Genomic DNA, 23,052 nt, shown 5'->3' on the forward strand with positions numbered 1-23,052 from the left:
AAAGACGGCCATAGATCAAGAATAGACTTTTTTTTTTGTTTCGACTTTGATCAGTCAATAAATAAGCAAGGTATCGCATATACCAGAACACCTGTCCGATCACTCTGCAGTGTCTCTATATTTAGAGATAAGACATAACGTAGAAGAAAGGAGATGGACAATGAATAGATTCTTACTGTCCGACTTAACAATAATAGGGGCACTGAAACATTCCACAAATGAATTCTTCGGTATTAATCTCGGGTCTGCACCTTTGGATAAAGTTTGGGATGCGTTTAAAGCGTATGTCAGAGGTACATTAATTGGTATCGGTACATCCTATAAGAAAAAGGAAAAGAAAGAACTTCATGTATTAGAAGAGGCAATTAAACGAGCACAGGGGAATTTAAAAGATTCTCAAAACACAACCAATGAAGTTGAATTAACAAAAACTAAGGCTAATTTAGCTGACTACCTGGAGATCAGAATAACACAAAAATGGGAGTCGAGCAAATTTGCGAACCATGATTACGGAGAAGGCTGCGGCAAATTCTTAGTATGGAAAACAACCTAGCTAGGAATACTATTAAAGAAATTAAATGTCCAGAAACTGGGCTAGGGGAAACGGAAGAAGGAGGGATTAAACAAGCAATCTCATCATTTTTTCAAGAGAGAATTTAAGTCCAGATACGGAACGAATAGCAGTCTTTTTTCAGGATATAGATCTCCCATGTATTAGTGAAGAACTCAGGGATGACTTATCAGCACCCTTCACGATTGAGGAAATTTACAGAGGTATCAAAAGTTTAAAGAAAGGGTAAGCTGCAGGACCCAATGCTTTAACTAACGAAATATACTCTATTTTAAAGGAAGAATTAGCCCCCATTCTATTGGATCTGTTCAACTCTATTTACATTTCAAAACAAGACTTACCTGTATCATGGCTAGCAGCAACTATAATCGTACTACTAAAACCCAACAAAGATCCAAGGCTCTGTGAGTCGTATAGACCGATCTCCCTACTCAACTCAGATTACAAAATCTTTACACAATTAATCACAAAGAGATTGGAGAGGGTGGTCGGTCTTTTGATTCACGGGGACCAGAAGGGCTTTATTAAGGGCAGACACCTTCATGATTTAACTCAGGAATTAATCGGAACAATTGATTTGGCCACTGCAAACGTCAAACCCCTAACAATTATGACCTGTGACGCAGCTAAAGCGTTTAATAGGGTTAACTGGGTGTTTTTACAAGAAATAATTTGGCGTTTCAATCTAGGAGATAATTTTTCACAAGTTATTAAATCTTTATATAATAGCCCAGTTGCACGAGTTTTGGTAAACGGAACCCTTTCACCGCAAATTAAAATTGGTAGAGGCACCAGGCAAGGAACGGTGCCCCCTCTCCCCATTACTTTTTGACATGAATATCGAGCCGCTAGCTATTAAGCAAAGGAAATGTCAGGAAATAATTCCTTTTGTATGTAATGGATGGGAGAAGAAAATAAGCCTTTACGCAGGCGATTTAATGGTTTTTACGGGTCATTTACAAGAATCAATAACAGCCATCTGGGATATCATAAAAAAGTTTTGGGGAAATAGCAGGCTATGCAGTGAATCAAGATAAAACAGAAATTATGCAATGAAACACACATTATAGTTGCGAGCAGATTAAGCAAAGCATTAGATATTTGGGCATAGAGGTTGTACAGAAAATTGAGCTAATAGCTAAGGCCAATTTCGATAAAGTAACAGCGAAAGTTAGGACACAACTACAGAAATGGGACGCTCTCCCTCTATCTTTCTTAGGGAAATCAAATTTGTTAAAGATGGTAATTCTCCCAAAGTATACTTTTTTATTTAATTCCATTCCTCTGGAGTTTAAGAAGGAATTGATAAATAAGGTGCAAAGTCTTTTTACTAGTTTCATATGGGCAAAAAAAAGTCCTCGGATAGCCTGGCGAAAGCTCAGGGCTAGAAAACAAAATGGAGGGATAGCGTCTCCAGACCTTTTGCAGTACCAGAGGGCATTCCATCTAAAAATCTTCAGACAACTATTGGGCGACATACCTGTATTTTCACCATTAATTCAGGCCTTAACATCAGTTTTTAAATCCCACGCCAGGTTTTTCTTGTTTAAATTCGGCGACCCAAAATATTACAAGAAAGTGAAATTGAAAGTCCTATTGGCAGCTTGTAGGGGGTGGCATCAAATAAGAGTACTATTACGCATTCCCTATTACAGTACATTGGCCCCGATATGGAACTCACCGGGAACTCCAATTTGCTTACAAGACTCTCTTGCCAAAGTAATTTAAGACAATGGAATAGAAAGGTAGGGAGAGATGTTGGAGGATGTTGTACTAATCTCATGGCAAAAACTTCAGGATATAACAAAGGGGGACGTATCTAAATTTAAATACCTCCAACTAGTAAGCTGGGCTAAATCACTCAAAATAGCTGGTAATGAAAATGGATGGTTTGAACGGAAGGCAGCTACTTTTCCAGTGGGACAGAAGGAAATTGCCATATGGTATTGGCAGCTGATTCAATCTCATGAAGACTCGCAGCAGTGGTCCGGATCCATCTGGAGGAAAGAGCTACCGAGCTACGATCTGGATACCTTATGGCAAGTATCTCTATCTCTTTTATGGCAAAGTGTCAAAGCTGCACCACTAAGAAAAAATCATTTTTTTACTGTTCATAAAGTGTGTTGGACCCCGAGAAGATTATCAAAAATTGGTTCCAAAAGAGTGAAGTGCCAAAAGTGTGGGGAAATGGATGCGGACGAAGCACAAATGTTCTGGCGATGTCCCGCTATTCAACCATTTTGGGATAAAGTAGGTGAGACGATCTCCAGCATTATGGTGTTTGAAGGCAAGGTGAGTCTCCCACAGGTAATTTTTGGGGTAATCCCAGACAAGGATATAACAACCAGTATCTCGAAAAAGCATAAAACTTTAATGTTTCTTTTAATTTTATTGGCACGTAGGGAATTGTGCATTAAGTGGATTTTGCCTGTCTCTCCGTTAGAGTGTGAATGGATTAATTTGATACACAGGGTTGCTAAGTTAGATAGGGCAATACGTGTAACAAAAAAACCCAAGATTTTGGGATATATGGGATGATTATTGTAAATCCAGATAAGGGTAGATTATAGGCCAAAATAGCCAGGGCTTATTAAATGTTTATATTTTCTCCTTTTTTTTCTTCCTTTTTCTTGGTAGATTTTGTTTCTTTTCTTTTGTTTGAACATTCTGAAAGCAGGATCTTCTGTGATAGGGAATTCTCTCTTTCACTTTCTTCTCTTTTCTGTTGGTATGACAGTGATTTCAGTCCTATGATTATGTTTAGCCATACAGCCCAGGGAAAGTCCATAAGGTCTGGACTGATAATCCTGGTGCAAAGTATTCTGTGGGACCTGTCATATTGGAGAGGGAGTTTGGGAGGTTGAGTTATAGACTACGAGGATAAAGGTCCAGGCCAGGTGAGGGCCCCAAGTGTCAAGAACATGCCTTCAGTGAACGGAGTGATCGGGAGCCCTCACTCTGGTGAACCTAAAGCCGTAAGCCTTCGGGCTTCTTGCTCTGTGCGTCTTGTCTCTGCTTTCTCACTTGAACTCTCAAATATATATCAGCTGAGTACAAATGAGGACAAAAGAAATGTTTAAAAAAAAAACACTGGAGAACACAAATAAAACAAGGAGAACTGAATGCTTGAATTATCGCCACAATGTCGCTAAATAGAATCCCCTTCAAAAGAATTAAGATATAGGAGAATTAAAGAGTTGAAACATTACAAAGATATGGTGAACTGAACACTTGAATTAGTACAGTAGTATATGTTAACAGGGACCTGTTAGCAAACTGCTCCCATCTGCAATTCATGTGGTTAAATACATCTTGTCAGTGATATATGATAAACTCTAGCTTTACATACTGATGGGCGTTATTTCATTGTACCCATGGTCTATTTTTATATTCATGTTAGCTGCAATCACTATTAGTCTACTTTGTATATCCAGAAGCATTGTGTGGCATGCTCCCCTGGTATAAGCATATTGTATTGGCCCTTCAAATGTTTACCATGTTGAAAGAAATAAAAATAAAAAATTTAATATCCAGAAAGGTCTATAGCATTCTGTATCATTTAATGATTTTGGAGAGCACTTATACAACAGGGAGTAGAGTTGGCCTAACGGCTAGGGAGATCGACCCTGGAACAAGGTTTGAGTCTCGGCAGTGATGCTGAACATCCTGTGATTCTGAGCAAATCACTTAATCTCCGCGTGCCTAACAAAAATTAATGTGTCCTCATCTAATGCAACTGGTGCAACGTTAAGCGATATGATACCCGATTCGGGTCAAGTTCGCGCTGCGTAAAACTCTGTTATTTATTTATTTATTTAAAGCACTCCCAGCTGGTTGGGAAGGGAAAAGTCAGAAGGTCTAATGCCATACATGATGGAGCATCAAGACCTGGTGCCATCAAGCTGAAGATGATCCTAGAGATTGATATACAGGTAACTGGCCATAAACCAAGAAATACTCTTTGCGAATGCTCAAGCAGTTATCTTGGAGTGTATGATGGAAAGGGATGGAGTTTGAGGTTGGAGCCATATGCATTCGTTATGGAAGAAGTATTACCTTTGTTTTATCACGTTGCTCTTCTTAGAAATATCTTCCATGCATTTCTCCAGTGGTGGTAGCTTAATGTGCCCTAGAAAAGAGAAGCAGATATTCTAATTACACAGACACTTGAATCATGTTTCCATATAAAGTATGTATTTTAATGAGTCTATCCTGAATTATGACGTACAGTTATTCAATAGTTAGAACATGCTTACATTTACGTCATGTTTGGTCCGGTAAGTAAGACAGGAATGCATGGAGTCATCTGGAACATGGCAGTCTGGACCAAGACCCTCAACTACATTCATGAGTAGCCAATACATTTATGCTAGCACATTTGCCAGCTGAATATGAGAATCATGGAGGTGCAGTTTTTGTGTTTGTCAGACCAAAGTCAGCGAATACAAAGATTTATGCCCCTTCACCTGACTGCATTGGTCATGACCACAAGCACATCTCAAATCCAGGATCTCTCAATGTACCTTTAATAGTCACATTTTGAGTGACTGACAACACAATGCTCTAAGAATTGTTTGTTCATAATAACTTGCAGACATTCCTCCATTGGCATTCCTAACAACACTACTAAGTATAAGGGGCCCTATTTATGAGGTCTTGCGACAGTTTTGCGCTTCCGTTGCGTCACTTTCAGTGACGCATAGGCGGCATAAAACATGCCTCCTGATGCGTCCTATTTACAAAGTGACGCATCTAAGCAGATGCGACACTTTGTAAACCCCTGTGCTACATTATACCTGCGTCAGGTATAATGTATGCAGGGTGGGCGTTCCCACGTAAGTAAGCCTCGTAGAAGTGACGCAGGTAAATCTACCAGAATTCACTGCGCCACTTCTAGGGTGCAAATGCGTCAATATCTTACGCATGCCTCGCAGCAGGCGTAAGACTGACGCAGCCCCTTTCACTTGCTTGCCCCATCTGAAAGGACACATTGCTGGAGCTGCGTCGCTTTTGTGACACACTCCATCAATGCATCAATGTTGCACCATACAGATACGTCATTAATACTGATGTATCTGTAACTCCTTGCGACATGATGCGTCATACAGTAAATATGACCCATCAATCATGTCGCAAGGAGGGCGCACTGAGAAGTGACGTAGCGGTGCGTCCCTTCTCATAAATGAGGCCCGCAGCAGTCTCAGGGCATGTGCTTGAGAGCCAAAATCCTATGGCACAACCAAGCAGTACTTTTATGCTAAGTTCCTGCTGGGCATAAGTATTAATACCAAGCCATTTTGGTATTTTCAAGCAGTTTTTTTATTCCATCACAGAGTCCTGTTGCTTTAGTCTGGGCACACTACCTTGCAATGGATTATGTTAAAAGAGTTCTTAGAAACCGTACAAAATAATCATCCGGATATCAGGTTAGTTTAGTTTTAGAGCTTGCCAATAACGGGACAGTCACAGAAGGCAGCCTTCCCACCAATGCGGTCTCCACTGGCTCTGCCGCCACGCATGTCTGCTGGATGTTTGCTGGATGAGTGAATGCAGCTGAAAACAGTGTCGGGGGGCGCGTGCTGGACGCCAAAGAAAATGACTACTCGTCCTGCCTATTCTTAAATAGATAAGACCCAAAACGGTTACTTTACGAAGGGGTTGGTGTCAGGGGTGGCCTTAGGCATATGCAAGCTGTGCACCAGCACAGGGCCACCAAACCCCAGGGGCCACCACACCAATATGTATCCTTAATATAATAATCCTCTGAGGATGGATACATATTTGCGTGGTGGCCCCTGGCAGGGATTTGGTGGCCTCCGGCTCTGTTCCTCTCCCAAACACCCTGACCCCCCCCCCCTCTTCACTGGCCTCCACGCTCCGCCCGGCCCCCCTCTTCCGGGGCCCCCTACCTACGCTCCCTGCCCAGGGCCGCCATGAGCCTAGAGCCGCCCCTGTTGGTGTACTTGAAGTCCGAGGAGCTGTTTTCATACTTCACACTGAGTAGACTCGATGTCGAGTGAAGCAGGCACGTCATCTCCCCTCCCGTGTGAGGCACGTTGAGAAGAGAAAGCATCTACCGCCACCATGTGACCAAGAGTTGCAACATCAATTAAGGTTGCCATCAGCATCAAGCTGAAGAAGTTCTTATACATCGAATTTGTCCCTGGTCACTAGGTTCTGTTGGAGGTATCATAGGGGAGGTTTTTAAATACACTAATGAAGTGGGAACTGTCTCTAACGCATGCACTTAGGAGTAGTACACAATTGCAACTGAAGTAGTAGATATTCTGCCATCCAGTTGAAGTACAAAAGCCACAACCTGAAAGTATCGGCCACTTTGGAGGTTCAGTGTTGTTTTTTCGGTTCTTCTGTCCGAGTATGTAACACCAGGTTCCGTGGGGTTTTATTGAGGAACAGCAGTTTCCAGAACTGGGATACTTACAGCACTGTCACCTTATTTTGTACTCTGTGCTAGCAATTGGTAACCAGATCAGTTTCTTGGATGAAAAGCAGCATTTGTAGTGGTACTTCTCTGTTTCTACAACAGTGCTAGGAGGCCACCTAAAGTTGAGGTTCACCAGCAGATTATACAGCCGCAACACATTGCTTCCACTGGTGAGCCACAAACCCTTTCATTACCGTCCTCTCTCACCTCCTGACGAACTCCGGCATATTGGGGTTTCTCACCCTGTGGGCCTGTCTTGAACACCAATTTGCCTCCTTCATGTTGAAATCCAGACTTGCTAGTCAGCTCATGCTCCCAGAAGCCATGGCTAATGTAGCCCGGGTCAAGGCGCCATCCACCAATTCCTCCTCAGTTTCTGGTTTTCCAGAGTCCACCCTCAGCACTCTGTCTTAACCGAACTGGCTGAGATTAAAGGATCCATTCCACAGATGTCCTCCACGGTTTCCGCAACGAACTCGGAAGTACAGCTCTTGTGAAATGGCATCAACTCCTTTCAGGCCAGACTGTCTAGTGTTGAGGGGCGCTAGGTGGATGTGGAATTGTGTCTCAATGCTATTCTAGACAGAAGTAAGGATATCTGGTATCTCTAACTCCTTCCGGAGCACATTGAGAAGGATGATATGCTCCACTTCTTGGTTGATTTGATCCCTGATTTTTATCAAACTTCTCAGCACCTTAAACCCACACTGATGCCAGTGTGGCATTTAATGAAAAATGCACACAGAGGGCTTCTTAGAGATGCCCCCTGAAAACTGCCCAGCCTCTGGTAGGTTCTCTAACTGGTACACACCAGCCTGCCACCACGAGACATGTTTCTGAATTTCTAGGGTGGGAAACTTCGCTTCCTGAGCCTAGAAACAAAGCCTTTTCCTGGGCAGAGGTGTTCACACCTCCCCCAGGCCTGGAAAAGCCATCTATGGCAGGGGAGCATCAAAGGCCTGACAGCCTTAGTAATGCGACCCAAGCCTCTCCTGATATTAGGAGCAGGCCCCCTTCCTGTCTCCCCTCCTTTTCAGCGGGAAGACAGGCAGGTAAAACCTAGCCAGCCCAGAAGGTGTGCCCACCTCTGCCACCGCCACCCTCTCAGGTGGGGAAGGCGAGGTGAAGCCCACTTTTCAGTGCTCGCCATCTTGCGGATGGCAGGCACTCCCCAATCAGGATTAGGGATTGTGTTCACTCCCCCATGTGGGGTGAGTACACCAAGGGTGTAGTCACCCTAAGGTCAGTAGCCCATTGGCTACTAACCTCGAGACCCCTAAAATGCCCCCTAAATACAGTATCAGTATTTAGGGGGCAGCTCTGAACCAAGAAAGCAGACAAGAACCTGCAACAAGTAAAGAAGAACAAGGACCGAATAGCCATGCTGAAGCTAGCAAGAGGAAGACGCCCACCTCAAACCTGCTCCTGCGAAATCCTGGTGTGTCCTGCAGCCAGCAGCCTCAAAAACCCTGGAGGACCTACCTGCTTTCAACCACAAAGACTTTGTCTCCCGTGAACACCGGATTTGTTCATCTGCAACCTCTGGCTCTGGCCGGACAGCCCGTATCCGCACCACTCTGCACCCACCATAAACGGCCCGAGCTCAAGTGGGCAAACACCACAAGGAGATCTGCCCGGTGATCCTGACCAGGGATCTGGCAACCCCAGACCTGCCTCAAGCCTCCAGCCGACGCCTACAGCCTAAATCCAGAAGGTCCCCTTAACCACGACCAGTAGATGGTAAGAAGATCCAACCCTAAAAGGCTCCCCGGCCCCCGACACCCCACGGCCTTGGGTGGCCAAACCGATGGTGCCTAACCAACCCCCAACTTCCCAACTTACCTCTTGAAGTGGTGGTCGCACCCAGAAGACCTTCGTCCCCAAGCCTGCAGTGCCTTTGCAAACCAGAGGTTCCACATTGCAAACAACAGGGCGCCCAAAATCGGAATATCACCCTGCACCCGGTCGCCCTAGTGCCGCTGAGGGTGTACCTTTGGTGCTACTTTGTTTACCCATTCACCCTGCGCTAAAGTCCCGGAGCTTTGCTCCCACCACCAAGTGGCCTGCTCGTCAGCAGCCACCAACCAGAGACCCCCTATCCCCTATTGGATAACATTGGGCCTCAGCACTCTGCACCCGGCCCCCATAGTGCCGCTGAGGGTATAACAAGAGGGCATCCTTGACACTGGGGGGCCCCTGAGTCTACCCCCAGAACCTCAACTCCCACTACCAAATACTTACCTCCAAACGGATAACACTATTTTCCTACATAGGATTACATTGACTGTTTTTCTTGGAAAAGTTTCTTAGTGTGGAGTTTGAATACCTAAAGGAATTTTTTTAAATGGTGCTATTTAACCAAAACGATTTTACTTACCTGTTTACAGGAAATGTCCCAGAGTAGTATCCAGGTATACTACTCTGAGTAAGAAAAGTAATCTAAAAAGTAACTTACCTGTTATTTTACTGAAAAGCCCATTCAAGTCTATGTACTGTATTTACAAAGTATTGCATTTCTCTGCAACCATACTGTAAGTGAAAACAAAGTGCATATACATTCAAAATGTTTACAAACTGCATTACTACTGTTAAGTATTTATTGCTTACCTGTGCCAGGCTTGCTTGGTTCTAGAAAATAAAATTACTAAAAGAATATTTTCATACAAAAACAATTGGCCTAAAGTTCCGTCTTTGAGTGTGTGAATTAATTTGCTGACTGTGTACAACACATTGTTAACACTGTTCTCTGATAAAGCCTTACTACTCGACCACACTACTTCAAATAGAGAGTGAGGTGCTAACTAACTTTACCTCTGCCTACCTTTGGGGTTCGTGCCCACTATACCTCACTTTGGTATAGTATATACAGTGCTTGCTTCCTACATTTTCCACAAAAACCTCTCGTATACAACCCTCCATACCTGAACAAACATCAAGGGTAGCTATGTGTTTTCCGAGCTCTCAAAATAGGAGATGACTGTAAATGAGGGCTCTATTTATGCCCCAGAGACATCTAAGTCTGGGGTTCTTTCTAAGATTGGTAAATTGCTGACATCAGGTTTCGTAATTCCAATTGGGGTGGCCGAACCCTGAGTTATGGAACCGCAAAACGTTGGAATTCTCTCCCGATGCGCATTAGATCTGCAAATTCTTTATCATCTCTTGGAAAGATTCTTAAAACCTGTTTTTTCCAGAATTAGGCTGCGATCCAGTTGTGTGTATACCACTTCAGTGCCAAGACACCTCTGGGTATTTGGGGTTTAACAAGTTTCAATCAATCAAGGCATTTGTAGGGGGGGGGGGTGGTACTGCCACTGCTCGAACAGCCAGGTCTTGAGTAGCCTCCTGAAGGTCAGAAGGTCTTCGGTCTGCTGTAGGAGGATGGGGAGGGTGTTCCAGGATTTGGCGGCGAGGTAGGAGAACGATCTGCTGCCGGTGGTCGTTCTTCGGATGTGGGTAACAGTGGCGAGGGCGAAGTCTGCGGAGCGGAGCTGGTGGTTTGGGGTGTAGAAGGTGAGTCATCTGTTGAGGTATGTTGGTCCGGTGTTGTGGAGTGCCTTGTGTGCATGGGTGAGGAGCTTGAATGTGATCCTTTTGTTGACGGGAAGCTAGTGCAGGACTCTCAGGTGGGGTGTGATGTGGCTGTGGTGAGGGATGTCAAGAATCAGGCGTGCAGAGGCGTTCTGTATGCTTTGCAGTTGTTTCAGCAGTTTGGCCGGGGCTCCTGCGTAGAGGGCGTTTCCGTAGTCCAGTCTGCTGCTGACGAGAGCCTGGGTGACCGTTCTTCTTGTGCCGATGGGGATCCACCTGTAGATCTTTTGGAGCATGCGCAGGGTGTTGAAGCAGGAGGATGAGATGGAGTTGACTTGCTTTGTCATGGAGAATGTTGAGTCGAGGATGAATCCCAGGTTGCGTGCGTGGTCGATGTGTGTCGCTGCTGCGCCCAGGGCAGTCGGCCACCAGGAGTCATCCCAGGCTGAGGGGGTGGAGCTGAGGATGAGGACCTCAGTGTTGTCCGAGTTCAGTTTCAGACGGCTGTTCTTCATCCATTCAGCGACGCCTTTCATTCCTTTGTGAAGGTTGGTTTTGGTGGTGCAAGGGTCTTTGGTGAGGGAGAGGATCAGCTGTGTGTTGTCGCCGTAGGAGGTGAGTTTAAATAACATAACATAAATACCATCATTTCGTACCTCTAGAGTCATTATTGGAAGGGATTGGAATGTTACACTTGCCCCTATCTTGGACAGATTGGGCAAGCAAGACACTCACCATGATGGGGACAGGCATGCCCTACGAGACTTAATGCAGGATCATGCTCTTTTTCAACCCTTAGAGACTCTTGCACCCACAAGCTAAAGACTACACCTTCTCCTCGTTCCCCCAAAACATTTTGACTTGCATTAACTACTTCCTTTGTACCTCTTTAGTAGCCCAACACTCAACAGATGCAAACATAACCCCTTGTGACATCTCGGATCATGACCTTATGGAGCTGCATTTAGACCTGGGTTTGCAAATATTTCCCCAAGGATCTTGGTGCTTCAATATCTCCCATTATAAAGACCCGAGGCAAAACGTTGCCTCGCAGAATATGTAGGAAGATATTTGGAAGATAATAGGGGCTCGGTGACCACGGCACAGATGTTGTGGGGGCAGTGATGGCCGTGCTTAGCAGTATGCTGATGAGGGATTCGGCCCTAACTAAATAGATGATTTTAGAGTCCAGGCGGTAGCTGGAAGCAAGGATCGGGTCTCTGTCTACTGCCTACTCTTCCTCTCTATTCCTGTCTTTCTCCAGGAGCTTCCACTGGCTAAATACCAATTGAATATACTCTGTACCAATGAGGCGGAGAAAAGTCTCTTCCCCATACGGCAGACACATTACAAAAGAGGTGACAAGGCGGGTAGGTTGTTGGCTTAAGAACTCTGCCTTCAAAATTCTTCTAGTTTTATTCCTGACATTTGTAATCTAGAGGCTTGTCACCCATCAGACGGCCATAGTGGCAGAATTTCAGAAATATTATGCATGCATATATATGGCTGGAACGTCCCGGATGCAACATAGATTCCACTTTTTTTAACACCCTAAAACTGCCAATGCTGATGACCAACCAATCTCAGTGAAGAAAATCATCTCGGCAATCAATTTGATGCCCACCTGGGGAGGGGGGCCTTCTGGCTGAATTTTATAAAGCTACCAAAGCCAAAGCCAAAGCCAAAACCATCCCCATCTTAGTCTTGATTTACCAGGAGGCCCCTGACAACAGGCACCTCTTTGCTGAGTTTATCAGGGCACGTATTTCAGGGCTCCCTAAACTGGGGAAGATCCCCTGGAATGCTCTAGCTGTCGCCCGATTTCTTTGATAAATGTGGACGTTAACATTTTGGTGACGGTAATGGCGACGCAATTGAAGAAAGTTATCAAAACTCTTATCCACTCCTCCAAATTGAGCTTTATCCCTGGACGCTCTTCAACCAATAATTTTCGTACTCTCTTGCATATTTGTTGGCAGGTGAGGGGTGAGGTGGAGTAGAAGGTCCTCATCTCCTTGAATGCCAAAAATCCTTTCAATCATGTCGATTGGGGTTATCTCTTTCAGACCATGGATTAGAAGGCCAGAGGTCAAACGTTTCACTAACCAGGTGTATGTACTATGCTCCCACTGCATCTGCCACATGTGGGGGGTTTCACTCCCCGTATTCTGACATCTACCGTGGCACCAGACAGGGGTGTGCCTTATCTCTGCTGTTGTTCCTGTTGGCTCTGGAGCTTCTGGCTTTTGCAGCTCGATCCAATGACATCATTAAGGGTATTCACACAACAGATGGGGAAGGTAAAAACTTTTACAACGAGAATGACATTCTCTTGACATTATCAAACCCCTTGGACTCAGCCAGTTGTCTGGCTATATGATGAATTGGTCAAAATGTGAGGCCCTGTTCCTAATGCCATCCACTAGGAGAGCCTCTCTGGGTAGCCTACCATTCCAGTGGCTTCAGTCCTGTATAAAATATCTCGGATGCATATTAATCAAGATCTGGAAGACATGGATAAGGAGGCCAGAGGTCAAACGTTTCACTAACCAGGTGTATGTACTATGCTCCCACTGCATGGCCAATGTGCAACCTATTTTGGAACGTGATTTTAGAAGGTGGTCTGCCCTGACCCTGTAGGGTAGGGTTCAGATCATCAAGATGAATGCCCTCCCCAAATGTAACTACATCTTTGGAATGCTGCCCCTCGTTGTATTGATTTCTTACCTGCAGAGCATCCATTGCTCCATCTCCTGCTTCACTCGGGGTTCAGATAAACTGAGAGTAAAGGGAGCTAAGCTCCACTCCTCATCATAGAAGGGCGGCATACGTCTCCCACACCTGAAAGGATAATGGTTAGCACAACAATCGGCCCACTCTGTGTACTGGCGTTGTTGACTTCCAGGTCCATACCCTTATGGGTGTTGCTAGAGCATAACATTTAGCAGACGTCTGGGGAACTTGCCATTTACTACACTTCGAGGCCTTTGGTTACTCCTCTCCTCAACCTGATCATTCATACTTCCCAGTACGCATGGCATAGGACTTATTGGCTGATGTAAGTCCCGAGCCGTGTTTACTCTAAAGCCCTTCTTTGTAGCAATGCAGCCATCATGGTCAGTGGGGAAGAAATTCACTGATCAACTTGGATTACTCATTGTATTCACCACATTGAAGACTTTGTCTGCAATGGCTCCATCAAACTGTTCCCCAAATTGAGACGGGAGTTTGCGATTCCATTCTCCCAGCTATGGAGATACAATCAATTGTCCCAAGTCTTATCATATATCCTGGTGAAGATGAATATTGATCTCCCAAGCTCACCCATTAATCAATGCATCCACATCTGGAAAAATTATGGAGGACTACTGAGGGCAGTACGGCACATTGCTGGACTCTTGCTTTTCCTCTCCCACATCCACAACACTGCGGGCCTGGTTGGAATCGTGCCTTAACATTCAATTCCTTGATGGTGACTGGTATACCCCACTGGTGGACTATAATAAAGGTTTACAGGAAATGCACCGTAAGTATAACTTTTTTAAGATCTTCCACCGTTGGCACTGGTTGGAGATGTGGCATAACGGACTGCAATATATTCCATATTTTATGGGTATGTGACAGGCTGAGACCCTTCAAGGCGCAAGTTTGGTACCAAATGAGGAAAGATCTTGGGGTAGACATGCCTTTGACGGCCTGGTTAGTGCTCATGCATTATACTTCTGGCCTCCCTTCTGTGACTCAACATGTTAATAGATGGCTCTCCACTGCGCTAGGGGTGGCTAAATTGGCACTTCTGCGACTCTGGAAATCAACTCTAACTCCCACATTACAGACTTGATTGGACAACATGTACAACATGGCATGAGTTGAACACCTTATTTATAGGCTAAAGTACAAATTGCAGATATTTTAAGAGGCTTGGGGCTCTTTTCTTAAAGATTGAAGAGCCAAACACACCCATACACTTAAGATGTCTACTGTGTACCTCACCCTACGACATGCTCAATGCAGACCCCTAAGTTCCGTTACAAGGCCAATTCCAATTGAGGTTCCCCAGACATTCATCCTTATTGTTGTTTGCTTACTTTGCTAGGGTGGTACCTTGATTTTCATTCTGTAGGGATGGGTCATTAAGACTTGGCATGGAGGCGCTGAGGACATTTGGTCATCTTGTTTTATTTCCTCACATGTGGGTGTTCCCCTCCCCTCCTTCCCCCCACTGTGGAAGATTGCTTCCTTTCTCCCGTTCCCCTCTTGATGATTGTGTTCTTCCTTCTCCCCCCTTTAAGTTGTTAGGTAGCATTTGTTGCCTACTTGCTCACTTCCAGTGTCTGTTCTTGGAGATTTATTCTCAGTTATTTTTGGTATTTCTCAAAATTTGTTGTGGGTCTTCCATGGAGGGCTTGTCTACAGATGGGTAATAAGTTTGCATTTTACCTTGTTGGTTTACTTGCCCTGCGTGGTGATTTGACTGTGTATTATTTTTAAATGTACCACTCTTGTTACAGTAATGGAAAAACTCAATACAGAATTGAAATGACAAAGCTGGTGTCGGACTGACCACTCAATTTAGACTGGCTGGTCCATCATTATTTTCAGTAGGACTTTCGTTTTGAAAGGTTGGCATGTCGACCACAGAAGAGGAATACATACTAATTTTTCTAACATGCTATAAGAAATCTCTAAGCATGAGATAGTGTCTTATTACAGCCATCTTTTTTGAAAAATAAGAGCAACCTATATATCCATGCGAACTGGGTATTAACTTATAACAAGTGTTCACATTGAACTCATTTTTTAAACAAATTCATATTATCACAGGTATATTATGTGTGGTTAATCAAGAGAGATTGATAATGGGACACAACACGTCTGCCTAGAGTTAGTTTATAAATAGATTTAGTAGCCAGAACAAAATCTTTCTTTCAACTTAATTCATCCGAATCACGTTTTTTAAATTTGATTGCGATACACAAGGAAATTTATGTAAAAAGGGAGGATTTATTTTTATACTTTAAACATATACTTTTTGCTACAACGCTTTAGAGTTTGTCAGTGATCTTCTTGAGAAGAGGAAAAGAGAGTGATAAAGGAACCCTAAGTGACATTACCATACCCAAATTCATCCACCGGGAGGAAGACCTTAACCCTGGTTCCTCCAAACCACCAAGACTCCCCGTAGTCCTCAGGCACACTCTGTTCTGATGAGACCCTCACACTACAAGTAGGGTTGAAACATCGTCAACAACACCAAAAGGATACTCTAAATAGTGAAGCACCAGAGAACAATCTGCTAGATCTTCCCCTGCAATGAAAACTGAACAATTGGACAGCCTTATAAATACCAATAACCTTGTTTTTATAGATAGTCACTTCATTGTCACACATATCCAGGAATTTTGTACTTTACACCACTGATTAGCCAATCTGTTTGTAAGAGTACTACCTTTGCGTGACACTTGTGTTCAGCAGCTGATCACAACATCCAAAGACCAAAGATCTATTGGAATTTTCTTGGGCAAACCTTCCTTCATAAATGTGCTTCTCTGTGTCCATACATCAGTCTGCACTGGGGCTCCATTTGGTACCTGAAGAGCACCTGGACCATCCCACAGTCTGACCACATACCAGTAGGCCACCTTCTGGCCCAAGTCACAATACAACCTTGGGGGTGACAGTTTGTTCCATATGCCTAAAACTATTATTTTCATGCTCCAAATCTATTTCTTTGTTCTAATTTCTCCTGCTGCGCCTCCACACCACTTGCTTGTGAACATCTACATATTCGTAACCTAATACGATGTTGCAAATACTATACTCTTCAACCAGACCATTGAGACCCAGTAGCTCTAGAGTCAAAAGCAGCTAGAACAGAATAACACTTCTTTTTATAACTCTGGTTGATTTTTTCCTTTCTGTAGACCACTCTTTTCACTTCACCTCCCTACAGGAAGTAAGAAAAGAGCAATAAGAATAGCATTGGCAATGCCAATTGGACTCGGCATATTAATGAGCTTAGTGGTGTAGTTGCTATTATAAATATATTAATATACTGTGTTTAGTATCGGATGAATAAGTTAGCAGGTTAGCAATGACTTCAGAAGTAGCTGAATAGTAATGCAGCAGTTTTACTAGTAAAGCAGTAAGCATGAGCACTAGAGTAGTGATAGCAGTTAAGTTACCAGGAGAGCAGTGATAAAAGTTAGCAAGAGAGCATTAATATTAGTGTCAGTAAAACAGCAGTGATAGTAGAGAGAGGAGTACAACAGTAACAGAAGTGTGAGCAGGACAGCAGTAACAGAAGTGCCAGGAATAGCAAAGTCAGCAGTAGGCACTCATAGCAGCATTAGCAGTTAACAGGATAGCAGTAACAGTAATAAAGGAGAAGAACAGAATAGCAGCAGGAGAGCAGTAATAGGGGTGTGAGTAGCTTTGTGACAGCAGCATTAGTTCATTAGTAGTAACAGTATAATTAGTAAAAAAGTAATAAGAGCACTAGCATAACATTGGTGTCAGTTGCATGAGAAGCAACAGAGTAAGCACAGCAGTGACTGCAGAGCTAGGAGGATAGCAGTGATAAACTCCAAACCAAGCAGCTGGCACAAGATAGGCAGCGGAAATAATCTGCTGCTGGGCTACACAGTGGAGCTGCTGGGGCACAGTTTGCACAGGCTGTAGATAGGGGGACTGTTAGTTCACTGATGGAACTACCCCCTTAGTATGACCAGCCAAAGTGTCAGTATAACTCTTCAGTGCCTTACACCGTCGGGACTCCACTCACGCAGAGAGGATTGCTGTCAGCATGCCCATTCACTTCTTAAAGCAGCTGACTACTCTCTAGCTGTAAAGAGCGGTCTAAGCTGACAGGTCCATCAATATCACCCTTCACTTCCGTCACCCTGCTGAAACTTCTCTTTCTGCATAGAGCGATATTAGCAAACAGCCCTGTCATTGACATCCAGTTCCCTTCACACTGCCGACACTTCGCTTTCTGTGCAGAGCGGTTCAAGCAAACAGCGCTCTCAGTGTGATGCTTCACACCAGTGACCCTTCTCTTACTGTACGGAGTGATGTAAATCCTTACCTTTCTGTATAAAGCGGTTAAGGAAAACAGCACTGTCAGTTCCCCCTGACCTGCTTTAACAAAGCCGACCATTCACAAACTGTGCTGATTGGTATAAGTACCTAGCATTGTCCATACCTCCCTTCTTCGCCTTCAAACCCTGATCCTCCCATTACTGTATTGCATTTATATAGCGCTTACTACGCCTGACGAGAAGTTGAAGCGCTTTTTCTGCGAGTAGCAACTACTCCGGAACAGTATAAGGAAACAGTGTAATTCATATCACCCTTCTACACCTTCATACCACTGATCCCCTGTCGCTGTACAGAGCAGTATAAACAAACAAAACAAGGGACTTGTAAATAAGACCCTCTGTATTTGGTTCGGTGCTGAAAATGTATTAAATTAACAAAAATAATTCAAAGCGGACATTTCTCTGCTTTGTTAAATGCTTACAGGCCTATACTGCGCAACCTTTGCCCGATTTCACTTTCGGTCAAACTGTTAAATGTTGCCCGACTATTGCGGGGAGGGGGCGATAAAACCGCCATGCAAGTTCTCTAACTTGGCTATGAACTTCTGTATTTAGAAACTGCAAGTAAAACTAAAATACAAAGTGCTGCTGAGATAGAAGAAAACAGCCCTTGCTTGTAAATCCCTGCTGACATGGCTGGCCAAGTGTGTGCCGGAAGTGGAGGCAGTGCCCAGGGGATACTCGGCTGATTTATGAAGATGAAAATACGGCGCTTTTCCATACCTGGAAGGGAGTGTGCAAACGGTATTTCCAGAAACGGGTGCCCTCTTTGCCCAGTGCCCTGCCCTCTAAATAAATACATTAATTAATTAAGGGGAGATGAACATGTTTTACGTATACCCTGAAATATGGAAGACTCCACAACAAAAATCACCTGGGGTTAGGGGACGGGAGGACAGTGAACTCCTCCCATCACCAGCCCAAAAATTAAAGAAGCCCCATGGGGACAGCCCGTTTACCTAGTGCATGGGTGTGCGTGTATACGTCTATGCGTGTGCTGTGCCATGAATACATACTGGGAACAGTGGCGGCTCCCCCATAGGGGCGTGGCGGCATTGCCTCACTGCTCTCGCTGTGCGAGAAGGCAGAAACATAAATGGTATAATAACTACCACCATTTATGTTTCTGCTTTCTCGCACTGCGAGAAAGCAGAAGTGCCTGGTTGTGGGCGGGTGGGTGGGCGGGTCGTTCGCGCGGGGAGGACCAGGCTGTGGGTAGGGGTGTGGTTTGGGGGGGTGGGTATAAGAATGCAGGAGAGGAAGGCAACTTCCTCTTCCTGCATTCTGGCATTGTTGGGTGGGCTAGTTTGTGAAGGTTAGCAGGGGTTATCGAATGTGCAGGCAGGCCATCGGAGGAGCGAGTGTTGTGGAGGATCGCAGCGGGGGCCTACTGGTCGGTGGAGCAATTCATAGCGGTCGGCGGTTTCCGGTGTTGCGGCGGACCAGGTGCGGGGTGGTATGGCCGAGGTTACGGCGGAGGCGGTGAGGGAGGCCTTGCGTGTTCTGGGGAGGGCCGGGCAGGAGGACCTGCTGAGGCCCGGAGTGTTGAGCGATCCGTGGGTGGGCCTGGAGCGAGTCCCGCGTGTGGCCTCAGTGGGAGTGTCGGCGGGGGTGATGGCTTGTATTGAAGAGCCTTCACCGCCGAGCAGTGGTGTGCCCGGGAGGGGGCGGGGCTCGGGGGAAGAGGAGCATAGCGCGGAGGCCGCCGTAAGAGCCTGCCTCCGCGCCTAGATGTGGCCATGTCAGCACACGAGGAGGGGAGTGTGCAGAGGGGGGTGAGAAAATCCCCCCTTCGCGTCAGATGAGTGCTGCCCCGGCGGTTGTGGCTGGGGGGGCCAGGAGTGGGCCGGTAAGCTTTTGAAGGTGCAGGGCCTATGGTGCTTGGTCCGGAGGGGGGCTGAGGGCGGTGGGGGCGGGCCCGGATGCCCAGGAGGAGCCAGAACTGGGGGTGGGCTGTGAGGGTCAGGAGGCAGCGTACAAGGAGGCTGAGTCCTTTGGGGGGGTTGGGCCCCTGGATCTTTCAGTGGGCCAGCGATCTAGCACTCTGGCCCATCAGGGGGTAGAGGGGAGGGGGAGCAGAGTGAGCCTGGAGGAAGTAAGGTCTGGGAGTGGGGGGACCCCCGGGGCAGTCGCCCCTTTGAGGCACATGCAGGGTGTTGGTCCCAGGGGCCATTGCTCGCCCTTGCTGCCCAGATGTGAGGCAATGGATCTGGAAGCCAAAATTAGAGAACAGAGTCAGCTAGTGCAGGAGTCCGAGGCCCGGTGGGCTGAACTTGAGGCGATCAGGGCAGGGGCAGCTTGGGACGAGGAAATGGGGGCCCCACTACACCTCCCTCGGAGGAGGAGCATTGGGCAGAGCAGGACGATAGGGAGAGAGCCGTGAGGGGCAGAGGGGCCAAGCAGGAGCAGTCAGGGACGGCAAGGACGGCGGCAAGGCCCGACAATGCCAGAGCCCGCCCAGGTTGGGATGACCTGGGGGGTAGGGGGATCCCAACTGGCAGAGGTCAGCAGAGGGGTAGCAGGTTCGGCGGGGCGCAAGACGGCCTCAGGATGCCGCCTTGAAGCAGTAGCAGGGTCTGCGGCGGCCTTCCCTCCAGTGCGGGAGCGGCAACAGCGGCGTGTGTGGAGCGGGGGAGTGGTGGTGGTGTGCCGTGCAGAAAGGGGTAAGAGAGCGGTCGTGAGGTTATGTGGAAGCCTGTGGAGGATGAGCTTGTGTTGGATTTTGATTATGGTTCTGAGAGTGAGGAGTTGGAAGAAGGGGAGGTGAGGGATGACGTGGACAGGACGGGGGGTGCAGAGCAACAGTGGTCTTGGTTTTTTGCAGACCTCTCGGAAGAAGACAGGCAAGGCGAAGGTGTCCACCTCCAAAGCCAGCAGCTCGGAAGGACGGTTGGGAGTGACGCAGATGCCTTTGTCAGGTGAGGGGGCTTGGTGGTCTGCTTGGGAGGAGGGCCCGAAGGAGGACAGGAAGAAGGCTTGCAGGTCTGTGGGTGTTGGGGAGGGGTCGGTACGGGACGCAGGGGGGTGGCGACTGGTGTGTCAGGGGTCGGGCGGCAGCGACAGGTAAGACAGTGGTGACGGCCGGGGTCCAGACTGACAAACCTGTAGGGAAAGAGGACAAGACTGACGGGAAGGAGGACAAGGACGGAAAAGGAGAGGACAAGCATCAGAAGGAATTGCCATATATGGGTTTGGTCATGCCCCTGGGGTCCCACTTATCGGATAAGATTAAGAGTAGGATTTGGAAGCATGAATACGTAGACGTGTTCAAGATTATGCACAGGGAGGTACAGGCGAAGGAAGGATCTAAGGAGGAGGAATGGGAGCTCACTAGGCATCCCAGGGTGCCAGTGAACATGGAGAATTGGACATCTGCCTTCCTCATCTACGCAAGTATATATTGCGAGAAGCACTTAGATAGGGCTATCCCCCTGTTGAAGTACATGGATATTAGAAGGAAGGCGCAGTTACAATTTGGGGGGTTTGCCTGGCTGAGTTATGATCAGGAGTTCCGGGCCGGGTTAGTGTGAACCCCGACAAGCCTTGGGGGGAAATTGATCAGGAGCTGTGGATGCAGTGGATGGCATCGACGCACTCGTCAGCGTCCACGCACACGGCCAGTGGTTTACCGGTCTCTTATCGGTCCTTTCTGTTGCGGCCCACCCAGTCGGGGGCGGGAGGGGTTGCTACACCCACAGGACACACCGCTCCATCGGCTAAGCCCGGCACCAGCACTACCGGTGCCTGCTGGAGCTACAACAAGGGATATTGCTCGTGTTACGCTTATAAGTTCAAGCATGAGTGCTCCAAATGTGGAGGCCGGCATCCGGTCACTGAATGTTTTACATTCTGGTCACGCCTTCAGGGCAGTGGCACAACAAAAATGCGAAGGGTAGGGGGCAGCCTGGACAGAAGGGCGCCTACTCCGGTTAAGGTGGAGGCGATGGCCCGTGGCTCTCATGCTACCCAGACAGGTAGGCAGCTCTGAAGTTGCAATGGGGTTTCATGGAGGGCTTTCGAGTGGGCTCCAAGCACCGAGGGTATGGAGATGGGCGGACAACCTTAAATCAGCTAAAGAATTGCCTGGGGTGGCGGCGGCCAAGTTGCAGAAGGAGGTGTTAGAAGGTAGGGTGGCGGGCCCGTTTGCGGATTGGCCCCTTGAACATCTGATCGTTTCCCCATTGGGAGTCGTGCCAAAGAAAGAGGAGGGCAAGTTTTGCATGATACATCACCTCTCCTGGCCGGAGGGTCAGTCCGTGAAGGACTTCATTGCAGCGGTAGACTCATGGGTGCTCTATGCGTCTTTGGATGACGCCATTCACCTTGTGCGGGTGAGTGGGTCGGTGGCGGGATTGGCGAAGTGTGATATCGGCTTTCCACCTTTTACCAATTCACCCGGCGGATTTTGCTCTGTTGGGGATGCAGTTTGCGGGGGCCATTTACGTGGACAAGGTCTTGCCCATGGGATGTGCCATTTCCTGCGCGCTTTTCGAGATGTTTAGCACATTTTTGCAGTGGGCTTTTACACGGACTAGCGGGCATCGAGACGTGACGCACTATCTGGACGATTTCCTTTTCATCAAGAAGGTTCACTCAGGGGACTGTGGCAGGTCCCTGTCACAGTTTCAGGAGATGGCGCAGCGGTTTGGAGTCCCCTTGGTGCCTGAAAAAACAGCTGGGCCTAGCTGTTGTTTGACTTTCTTGGGGATTGAGCTGAATTCCATTCACTGGATGGATCGCCTCCCGTGGACAAAGGTGGAGGAGATTCAGGCATGTCTGTTGTGGGCGATTGAAGAAAAGAGGATTGCGTTATGGGCTGTGCAGCAACTGTTGGGCTTTTTGAACTTTGCATGCCGGGTAGTGAGGGCGGCAGGGACCTTCTGCAGGCGGCTCGGCATGGTCATGTCGTGGGCAACCTTACCACATCACAGGGTCCGGATCTCCATGGGGGTGCGGGCTGACTTACGGACATGGCTGCGGTTCCTCACTGATTTCAATGGGGTGTCTCTAGACTTTGTGGAAAAACGGACGGTTTGGCAGATTCAAATTTACTCTGATGCAGCCGGGACGGCAGGTTTTTGCATCTTTTATGATGGCAGATGGTGCGCTGAGGAGTGGCCGGCCCATTGGGTGAAGCAAGGGAGGAGCATTGCGTTTTTGGAATTCTTTCCCCTGTTGGTGGCATTGGAGGTATGGGGGTTGGAGTTTCAGAACAGATCGGTGTTGTTTCATATAGACAATATGACTGTGGTCGAGTTGGTCAACCGACAGAGGGCAAGAGATCTGAGAGTGCTGCGCTTGTTGAGGAGTTTCATGCTGAAATGTTTGAGGTTAAATGTGGTTTTTTGAGCCAAGCATGTCCCTGGAGTGAATAATGACATTGCGGATGCTTTGTCTCGTTCGCA

General features: G+C 46.9%; 1 protein-coding gene across 1 annotated transcript in view; it reads right to left on the minus strand.

The window, feature by feature from the left end:
* LOC144754567 (dimethylaniline monooxygenase [N-oxide-forming] 2-like) overlaps window positions 1-23,052 on the minus strand; it is a 207,655-nt gene that overhangs the window by 25,053 nt on the left and 159,550 nt on the right. Inside the window, exon 8 of the mRNA XM_078642512.1 lies at window positions 4,628-4,700. Coding sequence (XP_078498638.1) covers window positions 4,628-4,700 — 73 coding nt within the window. The remainder of the gene's footprint in view (window positions 1-4,627; window positions 4,701-23,052) is intronic.

Source organism: Lissotriton helveticus, chromosome 1_1 (assembly GCF_964261635.1).
Source record: "Lissotriton helveticus chromosome 1_1, aLisHel1.1, whole genome shotgun sequence".
Classification (NCBI taxonomy): domain Eukaryota; kingdom Metazoa; phylum Chordata; class Amphibia; order Caudata; family Salamandridae; genus Lissotriton; species Lissotriton helveticus.